Here is a 14106-nt window from a genome sequence, read left to right on the forward strand (position 1 = left end):
TAATAAAAGAAACAGGAAATATCTGTATGTTTCTTCTTTTTCTGCGGACTCACACAAGAAAGAACAGGAACCAAATGGGAAGGTTGACCACAGGGTGAGTGGGTGTGTGTGTATTTTGTCTCTTTCCCACTCTCCGGCTAAATATTGAATCTGACTTGGGGGTGGGTTTGACTCTCTTGTATGAGAACTACAGAACTTTTTCCGGCAACCTACACTGTTGTGGCAACACACACACACACACACACATACCCACACACCCACACACACGTACTAAATAGTTAGGTTTCAAGCCCGGTTTTGAATTTAATGTTGTTTGCATAACCTTTGTGTACCTAACGTCCAAGCCTTTTACATATAAAGATTAAGCTAAGGTAAATCTCTTTTTTTCTGGAGTTTTAAATCTGGTGGCATGTTGGAGTTTGATGGAGTGAATGTATTTAAGGTTCTACGAAATCACCATCTAGTCAGGGAGAAGGAAATAGAACCTATGAAGAAGAAATGTTCATGATGCCTCAGATGAAAACGCACTCTGTTTCCAGAGGAAGGATTACAGTCTAAACAAGAAAGTGATCTAGAATGGGGGCAAATACCTATTGGTGTTGCTTTTCCTCGCTAGACTTTTAAAAGAGGAGAAGGAACTGATGGTCATAGACATACAGTACATCATATGTGCATGCTGACCGTGTTTGTGTAGTTACTCTGACTGCCAGAAGGGGGAGACAAAAGTTCCACATTGTAGCTTTAATAGGTGTCTTCATTGGGAAATTGGGGCAGCACTGTAGAGCAGCCGTTAGCACTGTTACTTCACAGAAAGAAGGTTCTGGGTATTAACCTGCCGGCCTCTCTGCATTGAGTTTTCATGTTCACCCTGTGTGGATTTTCTCCAGGTGCTCTGGTTTCCTCTCACATTCATATCAAAGATATGCATGTTAGGTTAATTGGTGATTCCACAGCCATGTAGGTGAACATAAATGGTTGTTTGTCTCTCTGTAATAGACTGGATGTACTCTGCCTCTCACCCAATGCCAGCTGGCATATGCTCCAGCTTCCCCCCAACCCTCTACATAGAGAGAATTATTCAAATGAGTAAATGTGAATCCCATCCATCAGTAACCACATGTTGCAGAACAAATATTTTCAATGTGTTCTGTTTTGTTCAGCTTGTTCCTTATTTAGTCTAGGTATTTAATTTGAGTGGTTGTTTCCTTATAAAGCCTGATGGAGATATACTGAGATGTGTGAGAGCGCAATCTACTCACCCAGTCCTAAGCATGATACTCTGAGTCCTGACTTTCCGAGGTTCCTGCATAAAGAGAAAAAAAAGGAATCAGATCTCCTGTACGTGGACACAGGCCTTTGCTAAAGTGTAGATTGGTGTTCTAGATCATGTTTGGTGACATGTGAACGATACTAAAAAGATAAGAATATGTCAGTCCAGTACAAATTCAGATTAATCTTTATTTCAACCTGTAGTAGATAAAAAAGGGGTATGTAGCATGACGTCAATGAAGCTGACAGTGAGGAGACTAACGAGCAGAACTTTCATTTTCACAAGAGGCTGGATGTGGTTTTTCCTCAGATAATCACATGACAGATTGACAGCAGTCAACACTGCCTGATTTCTCCCTGACAGGAAACAGAATTTCAGTTTCCAGATAGGTGATCCGACACGGTCAATCTCCTGCCATGCCTGGATAGTTCTGTGGCTGTACTGTATTCAGAAGGAAGCCTCGAGAGGTAATTGAAATGGTTATCTTTCCCTTTGATGTGAAGTTTCAATGAGCGGGGAGGAGAAAATCCCAGAGTTATCAATAACACAATGATGCGGTGAGAGAAGGGTTGATACGCAGAGAAAAGAAAAACACACTGAAGACTAGAAAAAAAATTAAAAAACACAACTGAATACCTGACATACAACAGTACGGGATATGAGTACACAGGACAGAGAGATCTGTGAGGCTGAGAGTGTGTATGTGTGGGTGTACTATTATTGAATGCTTCTTTTTATTCTTCTAATAGCTTCATTAGCTGTGTCATTAAGACCACACAAATCATATGTTGAGTCCATTCATGCATTATGTCAGTATTTACAGTAATCAGACGATCCTTAATTCATCATTCCATCATTCCATGATGAATTAATGGTGTGGAACCAAAGTCACGCACAGTGTTTTCTTGTAATAAACATTTGGGGAACTCTGCATTTAAGTCATATGTCAGTCAACTGTTTCATTCACTGCCAATGGTCGTTGTGTCAGTCGTATTGCTGCAAAGTTGAGATTGCCTCATTTTGGTACTGATTTCACTTTTTAGCCTTTCACCACTACATCTCACTGAGTTTCATTAAAGTAGGTCTCTATATATAAATAAGAGCATGTAGTGTTCTATAAACGAATGTACTACACTTGACAACAAGAAAGACACAGATCCACTCTCAGATTACAGTTTTATAGCAGTGATTGTCCTTCCTGTCTGTTTCATCGCTGTGGGTATCCGTGCCATGACCGATCAAGGTTGAGGACCATTTATTGTCCTGTCAGCTTCCTGTGACAGTTTTTACTGGACTGACAACTACACACACGCACACACATACAGACAGACACACACGCACTTTTAACTCTGACTTGAGTTTTGAGCAGGTGCACAGCTAAAACCACTGCTCTAATTCATCAGCTTGTAGGCAGTACGGAACAGTTTTCCTGTGGGAGGAACTCTTGTACTTCCTCCTTATCTAGAGAGAATACTTCAGAATTGATCTGGGATTCAAATCTACATCATCATTTTTATTTAGAAACTTTACTTATTTGCTGCAGTCATTATTTCTTAAAGTTGATAGTGCACCTTGAATACAATACTTATAAATGGTTTTTTCGCACAACACGTTTTCTTAGGAGGACTTATAGAAAACCAATTCACTCATAGCAAGTCTCTGTAGATAAGGACCTGCCGTCGTCATTGAACAAATGAAATAATATAATTTTAACACCTTTGTAAGGTGTATTTGAAATTCTCATTTTCATTCTACCCAATTTTACATTAAAGCCCAAGCATACTCTCAATACAGCATCAACTTTGCAGGTTTAGCTCTGTTAAATCATTGAACACTACGTTATTCACAGCTCTCAGCAATCTTTTGCTCACCATTCAAAAAAGCTTAAGTTATCCATTGTTAATGTGACCTCTATATGAGAATACTCTATTGGAAATAAATCCCAAGTCACACTAAAAAAAAATCATTTAGGATGCATTAGATCCTCTATGATCTTTAAAACAGGTTACAACAAATGATTATGTTGCAATACAATATTATAATATTTGTGGAATAGGCATTCTATAGTTATGTGCTGTAAAAGTTCAGTTGAAAATGAATGCAGGTTTTTAAAAGTAGTGTCTCTCTTAGGGAAAAGATGAAGTAACTCCAAAAGTTAAGGAGTTGGGACAATCTTTTGAATTTAGATCATGGAGACTTGACCTGCTGAGTCAGGCTGTGAATGCCCCTGTGCTGGCGATTAATGATGATGCTGCTGTTTTCCAGCCACCACCATAAATGATGATACAGGTGCACTCTATTTCAGATCTGAAGAGAAAAACTTGGCTGGAGTTACAAGAAAGCTCCTAACAAAGCACAAAACTGCCCACTATGAAGAAGGATAAGGCAACCACCAATCGATGTAAACATTGCAATTGGAGCGAGGGGTGATTTATGTTAGAACTGGAGCTGTTTTCACAGCAGAACTCTGGCACACAACCCTTAAATGCGGCAGTATATAGTTTAATGTCTGTTGGTCTGGTTTGACAAACTCTCCATAAAAGTTTGTCCTCCCATCATTTGTGCAAGTAGTTAATGATGTCCCATAGTGGTATCTCACTGTCAAGTGACCTCTAGTAGCTAGATCAGACATTTTAGCAAATGCCCCTAAAACATTGTAGGTTTACTTTCAAGTGACAAATTATAATTGGAGCACAAAAGGATGTCTGATGACCTTTACATAGGGAGGAGGTCAAGGTGGATGGAGAGTTCAACAAAACGTTGGGCAAACTATGGAGGTGAAAATTAAAATGACCTCCATCCAGATGAACTTTCTAACAATGTTATCTATTCTAGTGTGGACCGGGTGTAAACATAGCCAAAGTTACTTGTTTTAAAACATATAGTGGACATGTACCTACAGTATCTGCGGCATATCTCACGTTGGTGAACATTCTTAGTCATTTGTCCTGGTGTGTCTAACTGCTAAAACAAAGACAAATTTCTTTCAAGAAAAAAACAATAGGAATGACAACAATGACTCAATCTGCTAAAACAAAGAGTAGAATCACAAAATCATTTTGACTGGTCTCTATAGCTGCAAACCCAGGAATTCACCACTTATTGTGATATAAAAGGGAGGAGAGATATAAAGAACTATTTTTAAAAGGCCTGGGCGTTTATAGCTAGGTATACTTTCTTGCTGTTTGAAGTACTAACAGGATTTTTTAGATTACTTTGGTAGGCCCATACACCAAACTGCTGAGCCTACACAATATGTTCCCTCATTGCGCATTGAAGAACAGATTGGATGAAGAAATGGAGGTGAAGAGGATAATAGATGAGATGGAACGAAAGAATAAAAGTGGAAGAAATTAAGACTACCCCACATGGGAGATGAAGTGAGGAAGTGATCTTCTTCCTTATTTCAAATGGCTGCTCATAGGAAAAGCTTAGAGCCACACATAAATTACCAAACCACCACCACTAAACACACACTCAAGCTAATACAGCCACCCTCTCCCATCAAATATTTATTGAAATATGAACTCCTCCATAGACGCTTTCCCAAACAGATCGACCATAATAAGCCTTCCCCATCAATGAGCCTATTCATCTCCACTTAAACATGTCTTCATTTGCCTGATGATGGACAGTAATGACTTTGTCTAATACCCCCGGCACTGTGGCAATATTATCCTCTCTCTTCATCTGCCAAAACACTCTCTCTCTCTGTCTCTCTCTTGCATGTCAACAGTCATCACCACAGATCTGTCACTGATTCGTCCACAACCTCCCCCACTACAATAGTAAAGAGAGCTGTATTCAGGAAGCTGAGACAGGCTACATGCTTCGAGTCTGCATTTTTAATGAGATTACTTTTTACCAGACAGTTGGGTGTAATTGGCCAAGAGGCACTGAGGTAGTACTCTAAAACATCTTTTAAGAGCTGAGCTGACATATTGTCATTTTGCCCATGTTTTAATCTCATCATCAGTGTAAGGACTAAAAGGTTTGTCAGTTACAGCATTTTACAAGACTGTAAGCGGTCACATTAGGTTTATTACTATCCAACTCATTTGGTGTAATGGAAAAAAAAAAAAAGATAAGAGCTGCTGTGTTTTTAACACTTTTAACCACTCTGGAATTTATTTTTTTTTTTTTTAAAAACTCACCGCAGGACCAATTATTTTATGTTTCCTACTGTTATGTCTGGAAGTACACGTCTTCAAGTTTATTGCCCAGTCCCCACAACAGTGTAATGTGATAACAAGGCTTTAAAGCCAAATACCATAAAACTTGTGTTGAGTGTTGAGTAATATGTGGTGAAAGTCGAGTTGAAGTCGACTAGTTGTTGATGATGTCACTAATAAAAAGATAAGATAGGACTTCATTTATCCCCGTGGGGAAATTAGGGACACAGTAGTAATGCTTTGCAATGAAATCTATATTCTTGACCTGAATACATACTGTAGCGTCTCACATAAAGAAAGTTACGGAGGCTTTTCTGCAAGTTTACTGAAGCTTGAACACGGACTACTGTCGGCTCTAGCCCACTCCGACACTGTCAGTCCCACACTTCTAATATGCGGCTCTCGCTCGGCAAACTCTCAGCTCTGCCATAAGTTCCGTCTCTCGCATGGTGCATTCACTGACATCAAGGACAAAAAAAAGCACGCTCTACAATCACAACAACAACGTCAACTAATAGAACACAACTGAACTGAACATAAACACAAACTTATCAACACTGTGGGCTGCAGATATGTATAACCTATTGAAATCCACGCCGTCAAGAGAGTCACCGCAGAATGGGCTTCATCTTTAGTGAAGTATTTCCACATACTTGATGAACCGCTGCAATGAGTCAACATGATGCTTAAAGCGTCATGGCACAGCAGTGAAGTTGACTAATCGACTAGTCGACCAGTCAACCCCTAATGTCGCAATAACACAACATCTGTGGCTGGGAGGCAACACAGACTCTGACCTGTTCTTATGATTGTATATTCATTTAAATATATTGTTATATAGTGTCATTGAAATGTATAGTGTTTGTACAACAGTGGAAATCACAAGAAAGCACAACAATATACAGTACATCTAACTAAAGCGTACATGTGGAATCTTATGATACAAACTGATGATGTTACATGACTGTTTGAAAATGTAAGAGGAATCATAGGCAGGTTGGAAAATTGTTCATTCAGGTAGGAGTGGATAACTGCAGGAAGCCATGAAGACTGGGCAGGTTTTTCTCCTTTGTCACTTGAATGTACAACAAGTAAAGCAACTGTGCAACTCAGGAATCATAATGTGTTGCTCTATAAAAGAATAAAGCCCTAGACACTTATCTTAATGAGAACTGATACAACTATGTGACAAGTGGCTGTCCTTGTAATCAGATAATGGTCACCCATTTATTTCTAATTATACTTTGTACAATAATGATTTTACGGATACCTTCCAGAGGGATTGGTCTGACACTGGCAACAGTTTTGAAAGTGAAAATAAAATCGTTGTTTGTGGAAAAACAGTTATGAGCCACAAGGGACCGCCTGACACAGTTCTCCATCGAGTGTAAAACAGTCTGAGAGACAGAGAGAGGACAAGAGGGAGGCATGGGTGCATGCCTTAGGCCACCTGAGCTCCAGATAAAGTAGGTTACAATGTTGTAGTAATGACCCAAAGTCTGGCAATGTGCTCTCCCTGTGTGTGTGTGTGGCATCACTTAATGGAGACATTAGCAGTTAACCTCATTGTTTGTCACACTGATTCCTGAGTTCCTTCTCAATGTGTTTTATTCTTAGTTTAGTTTGTTGCTGGAACATCTGAGTTTTGTACAGAATAAATACCATAATGGCAGCCACAGCTCCCAAAGACGATGAAATAACACAGAAAAAAACATTAAAATGGTTTAGTTTTGCAATGTCCAACATGGAACAGACCACCGTGCTGTGTTACACTGTAAAAATCTGTGGCAACAGCCGAAACACAAGAATGCAGTGAACAGGAGAAATGTGTGTCTGATGCTAGTTCCCAACCCACAGCTCCAAAACCGCCACTAAACAGCAGTAAGCTTTAGCTAATTCATTTTCCACTGTCCCCTTATATGATTGGCCAAGGCATCTGTGGAGGGAATTTACAGAAGTGTAAGCTTTTCATATTGGAAAAAAACATGACTCTGCTCAGTCAAAAAGCCTGGGTTTGTAAAGACCTTGAAAACTATTGATTACAAGCATAAACATCAGGCTGCAAATATTTAGTGGAGGTAGCATTTCCCTGTTTGTCCAACAAAACACGAGAAGAGCTGGCGGTGCAGCTGGAGAAGATTGCAGGCATAGATTAAAATCGTGAATCACCCAAAACACACAAAAATCGAGGTTTCCGTTTTTGGCAGTATTACTCACTACTCTGGGTTTACACATGAGTGCTCAAATTCAGCTCATCACACAAATGATTTGACCTGCACTTTACAGAAACCTCATGTCAACCCTGTGGCTCAGTGATCAGTCACGTAAAGTGTCTTTATAGGCGTCTTTACCTCTTTTCTACAGAGTTGGTAGCAGAGTGGTTTGGGGTTTTATTTTAGAAGAAACTGAATGTGCATGCAGTTGTTTCTTGCACTCTTTGTCTTCTCATTGTTTGTGAACCAAAGTGCATAGTGACACAGTAGCCAAGCATGTTTGTTTCCCTCTCCTCCTCTCACACAAACCAACATAGTTCTCATGCTCACACTTAAATGCCATCATCTTTTAAACATGAAAACTCTTTGCAGCTTCTCTACTGACCGTTTACATCCATATTGATCACATTTTCGACTCTAAAGGGCTTTTCAAGGGCTTCAATTCATGTTGCTGTTTGGCTGGCAATAAATCCCACAGAGATAGTATGGGCTGCTTTCAAAATTAAAGCCTGTTAACTTTCCGTCTCATAGCTGGCGCTGCTGTTTTTCTTACGCTCTTCTCTTCCTCATCTTCAGCCACTGATTTCCTTGACACATCTTTGCTGACTTCAGCATCACCCGCAAGAATAACCGTGCCAAGTCCTGTTAGAGGTCTGCTTATGTGACAGGGATGCAGAGAGGAGGAGGCAGTGGGAAGCCATTGTATTTGTCAGGCATATACATTTATTTTTATTGGTCAAAAGCGAACGGTAATGATTCACTTGCATACAATCTTCTGGTTAAAACGCTGCAATGTTAATGATTTCTCTGAGAGGAAAAGAGAGCTATTGATAATTATCTTCTTGTGGGAACTAATTATCTCTCCATATTTAATTGACTGAGTAATTAAGCTGGAGATGGCGTCGGTTGAAGAAAAAAAAAAAAAACAGCTAAAAAGCAAAACAGATCTGCTGAGATATCACTTAATTCACCCAACAAAATTGACTGAAGAGAAAATTCTGTAATCTCCAATTAGATGTCACAACTCTGAAGTCTGAGCATCTTTTAATGCAAATATGTAAACTGCATGGAAACGATGGGGAAAAGTGAAAACTAGAATCAAAGTAGATAAAGCAAGCAAGACAGTGATGAACTGCACCAGGGAGGCATACATCAAACAGAGCTCTTCAGTGGGAAACTGGTGAATAAAAGTTTGTCTGTGGTGATTAATCATGTGCCAGTTAAAATCTGGAACATAATTATGGCTGACAAATGAGAGCGATGAAGATAGATTGATCAATAACCGCTTAAAGTTTTCTTTCACTTTGTTGGCACCTGCAAGACAAAGCGAGAGGAGGGAAAAGTACAAAAGGGGGAGAGGTGATCGCACAAGATTAAAGCTGATGTTGATATATGGCGATGAGCTGACACTCCTCTTCTCGCCTGTCTTTCACCTGTCTTCCTGCATTTTGTGACCTTCCCCTGACCTTTTTTCTGATTCTGTTATTCACCACCGTTAAGGTTATTTGGAAGAAAGAGACCGTGGAATTCACTCGCGGAACTGACACTTAAACTGCGGGTGCTGATTAATGTCTCGTCACTGAATCGTGGTTTGGGATACAAAAAAAGCAGATGTGTTACTACGGCAACAGGGTCATGTAAATTAACATAGTGAAATCAGCTACAGAACAGTCACAGTACGTTCAGTATTTCTCTTCTTGTCAACAAATCTCATCAAAACACAACAAAATGAGCACAGATTCGACGCCAAAAAACCCAATTAAGGAGCCACATTGTCACACTGAGACACATGTTCCTTCATTTGTGATGACCCTGGGCTCAGACATTCACAGATTAAATACTCAATAAAGAACAAATGTGTCTCAAAGCACAGCTTCTTTGATTCTTTTTTTTTTTTTTGAAAGCCTAATTTGGCATTCGTGTTAAATGACTTGTTCAGCTGATCAATTTAACTTGGGGCTGAGTGGTCAGAACGTATTGAGAGATGGAATAAGGCATTGTTGGAAAATAGAAAAAAATAAATCAAGTGTCAGTCATTCATCTCTTGCCTCAAACACAACACCTATGAAGGTTCCATAAAAACAAAATGTTAAGCTAAAGAACAACTGCGTATTTGCATATTTGTGTTCCAGTATTGCCAGCACTGTAGCAAACTAGACCACCGACATCATGAAGCAGGTAACACAGGTCCTCTATCAGCAGGCGAAACTCTCCATGCCTATGACGACTTCTCAGGATTTGATGGACCAGATATTTTCTTTTTCCATTTCTTAGAAATGAGAGGATCACAAAATCATCCTCACTGCTTACTCAATTTTGTCTCGTATTACAAATTTTTATTGTAATTAAACGACAAATTAAAAACATAACCGATAGACATGGAGTTTGCTGTATTCCTGAGAAACCTCTCAAAAAGAAAGCAATCTGCGCCTTGCGTGTAACTATGCCTGTCCAGCCATGCATGTGTGCATTCATAAATACAAGAATACTTTTGTATATACGGCATGTGGGTGCAAATACTCTGCTGTTCAGCATTTTCCTCTGCCTGCACGTGTATGCGTGTGGCTGTATATGCGTTCATATGATGCTAAACAATTTTGCACAAACTAAGGAGCAATCTCAGCAGTGGGGCCATTTCACGCCTATCAAAGCCTGAACACTGAGTGGGTGGAGGGGTGGAGTGGTGAAGGAGTGACGGGAGGAGTTCTTCAAGCCCACATCCAGGCAGAGAAATGCAGCGGCATGTGTACTGGGGTAATTTAAAAGCTGTCACCGAGCAAGCAGAGTGAGATAACACTACCAATGGGATCGGCATGAAACACGTTTTCAGCCTTCTTTATCAGTCCTCTGACACATTCACAGTTGCAGCTGCAACATACACTGTGACAAGAGCAGTGATTGTGAGCGTGGAGAGATTTGCGGTTGGTGCTTTGGCACTGGTTCATGCAAATGCGTTACTTTATTTGTCACCACTCAAGTAAGCTGCAAAGCAATGCCACGTGCATTAATCATCATTTGGAGAGACATAAAGCACAACATGTGTTAACCCCAGTACAATTACCTTTAACAAAGAACACTGACAAATGTCCCTCTGGGATTTGTGGAACCTAATTTGATTGGAAACAGACGGAGAAGTGAAAGCTAATATAACAGAAGCTAATCTGGACATGACTCCAGCTCGTTGCAGTGGAAAATAATAAAGAGATTCCAGTGTACTGTAATTCAGCCCCCACAGTAAAAATATACCACCGGGAGTCATATTGGATCATTACCGGAGCCGCTTTCATCTCTTACAATAGGATTGCTGTCTGGTGGTCCCCTTATAATGACAAATACACACATACCTCTTAATATGTCTCTTGAGGCAAATCTGCATAAACACAACATGTAAATTACCCACGATTAGCTCGGGGCTGGGCTTTGCACACATGTAATGGCGCCACTAAAGTTCATTCTGTCACCAGGCAAAAAGCGCAAACGTGTTTAAGAAGATTCCATTAGATGCCATTTTTAACTGTGTGCACAAGTCGCAGCTGAGTAGTTGCAGGACACATTCAAACACAAGGCCATGTGTGCCTGCAGTGACTCAGAGTGGCTGCGTGGGCAAAGAGATCCTCACATTTCAGGTCTGAATCATTCTGCTAAAGGGTCTGATCTCCAGTATTTGTTGTCAAGTGGCCTTCCTGTTCAGCACCACAGCCTGACTGCTTCCCAGAGCTACAGTATGTAAACCCAATACTGTATATCCGAGAAAGAAAAGCAATATCCACAAACCTAGATCTACAATGTTACAGTCCCTTATGTCAGGTAATTCTGTCATCTGTAGTCCTATTAGTTTTTTTTTCTTTGCCACTCTCTGCCAACTTAAAACAAGCAGGTATCCATCATCCTAAAACATTCCACTGCCTCTCACAGAAAAACACACACAAATCAACTTTCCCTCAGAGACGCAGATTGGACGCATTTAAAGAAACTGCCAAACACTATACTTGAGGGGCATTGTGTATAAACTGATATTATTGCTGTGGGAATCTGCAGCAAGTGCAAACTGAGGACAGACTGTAGACAGAATGCTGACAAGGACAAATTCATTTATTTTTGCAAGCTGTGTTTAAAGAGCTGAAGCTTATTTTTTCACAGTTCAAAATGCTTTTGTCTCCAGCTACAGATGTCTTGTAGAAATCTTTTCCAATTCAGAAGTTAGAAAACTCAGGGATGGCCTGAATGTTAACTAAACCTTTTCAACCTTATAAATATTTCAAGACCACCTCCAGGAGTAAGTACATCCGTACACATGGATGAACACGTGCTCAACACATGTTCATTAAATCGTTGTTACAGAACATTACAACATTGTTTGTAGTCTTCATTAGAAAAAGTAAAAAAAAAAAAAATCAATGCATTCTACATAGCATGCAAGAGAACAGATAGCTCGGGTTTAATTTCCCCGAACCTCAACTGTGGACCTAGATGACTCAGAGCCTGGAGGCAAAACAGAACAAGCACCAAATGAGATTCTTTCGAAGATCCCACAATCTCCTTTGGCAACGATTACACCCACACACGCAGAATCAAAGGCCTACAGTTGTGATGCAGACTTGCAATAACTGTTATGAGATTCGACACCATATTGATGACTGTATTTAAAAAGGTCTCTTTGGATTTTATGCTATTGAACTGGATCTGAGGAAAGAAAAAGGATGAACATAGGATGGGTGGAATGACAGGCGAATGCACCGACTGACCAACTGACCGTTAGTCAGAGTGAAAATAAATGATGTAACATGAACATGACAAAGTCAGTAAGGTCTACTACTGCAGTAAATACATTGCTATATCAATATACTAATACATCGTACTGTCATTATATCAATATAGAACGTTGGAGATTTAAGCAACTATCAGAATGTACTCTAAAGCTTGGTGTATACTCCCACAAGAGATCTATGCAGAGCCAACGCTGTAGCAGTGTTCACCGGTTTAAGCGTCTACAACTATGCACTGGTGTCTTGGCACCTCGTTGGCCGAGTTTCTCCAAGTACTATGTGTGGCAGCTTATGTTGAACAGCAGTTACTTTTACTGAAATCACTGCAACACAGAATAGAGAGAGGTCATTTGAGATAATGACCAGACACTGAAACATATAAACTCATTTTAATCAAACAGTTTGAAGCTGAACAAGTGATATTGACCTAACTCATGTAAGGGGACAATGTAGGGGCACAAACAAAAGAGTTTGAGTGTACAGTGTTTCTGCTTTTGTTCCTATAAGATGTACTACACGTAGATGTGTAAACCATAGGCTGTATAAAGGCAGACGGCAGAACAGCTCCTCAAAGTGAAGCCAAAGCAAGTAGAGCTCCCCCTGGTGACTGGCTGCAGTATAGGTCATAAGCTCCACCCCCTCCATGTCAGTGGATGGGACATGGGCCAAACTAAAACACTAAAACACACATCAAATACATTTTTAAATCCTTAAAACAAGGATTGTTGTAAGTCATTTTAGGTAGGCTCCACTTTCAGACCATAATACAGACTCTGGCTCCAAAGTCACAAGATGGCGCCTGTATCCCAGGGAAAATAGTGTCAGTTTGGCCAATGCAAGGAAGTGGGGACACGTTGTCCATATTTATACACAGTCTATGGTGTAAAAAGGAAAAGTTACAGCTTTGCGAGTTCCCCTCTGTTATTGACTACATGACCTTACTTACATCACTACGCGCCTGGATTCTCTGGAGAATCTTTTGTACAGGATGAAACTCTAAGTCTGCATGGGAAGCAGGCTGATCTTCCACTTACATGAACAGCTGCTCAGACAATCTGGTGCATGGCAAAAACATAATGTAGTGTTATTTTACACGTTGGGCCCAATTAGTAAGCATTTAAGTGTTATTTGTCGGCTGAGCTCAAATAGGCAGTTCTGGATTTTGTATTTCACAGTCTTTTAAAAAGCACAGCAGATTCAGAGTGGATTTAAATGAAGGACGCCACTTGCAACACCCACTCATCAGACTAAGAAAAGTCTAATCCTGTTTAAACATGGCTTAGCATGTCTTTCGGCCTGAAGTTCTCTGTAAATAAATGAGGAATTAACAAGCCTATGACAACACATTTTCACGAAAAAAAAAAAAAAAAATGTATAAGAGGACATACAGGACTTATATTCCCTCAAGTATCCATCTTTACTCATAAATACTGATTCAAAGATATTTATGATCACCAGAGGACTCACAATTAGATGACATTAAGCTTCAAGGACAGCCAGAAGCAAGAACAGACATCTCATTAATACAAGCAGGCTGGAGTTGAGCCAGTCAGAGTGATGAGTTTGCACGGTGCATGATTAAAATGTACAAATCAGGAGAAGAGACAGGGAAGTGAGCCAGAAATGAAACTCAGCAGACCTTTCTGTCCGATGTCCAAATATATACATATATCATTCATCAGCCA

General features: G+C 40.0%; 1 protein-coding gene across 2 annotated transcripts in view; it reads right to left on the reverse strand.

Annotated features, from left to right (window-relative positions):
• The window catches only part of kcnab1a (potassium voltage-gated channel subfamily A regulatory beta subunit 1a), an 84421-nt gene that overhangs the window by 38529 nt on the left and 31786 nt on the right, over positions 1 to 14106 (reverse strand). For both annotated transcript variants that reach the window (XM_084558592.1, XM_084558591.1), the window contains exon 2: positions 1260 to 1303. In XM_084558592.1, the coding sequence (XP_084414718.1) occupies positions 1260 to 1303 (44 nt within the window). The remainder of the gene's footprint in view (positions 1 to 1259; positions 1304 to 14106) is intronic.

Source organism: Chelon labrosus (assembly GCF_963514085.1).
Source record: "Chelon labrosus genome assembly, chromosome: 13".
Taxonomy (NCBI): Eukaryota; Metazoa; Chordata; class Actinopteri; order Mugiliformes; family Mugilidae; genus Chelon; species Chelon labrosus.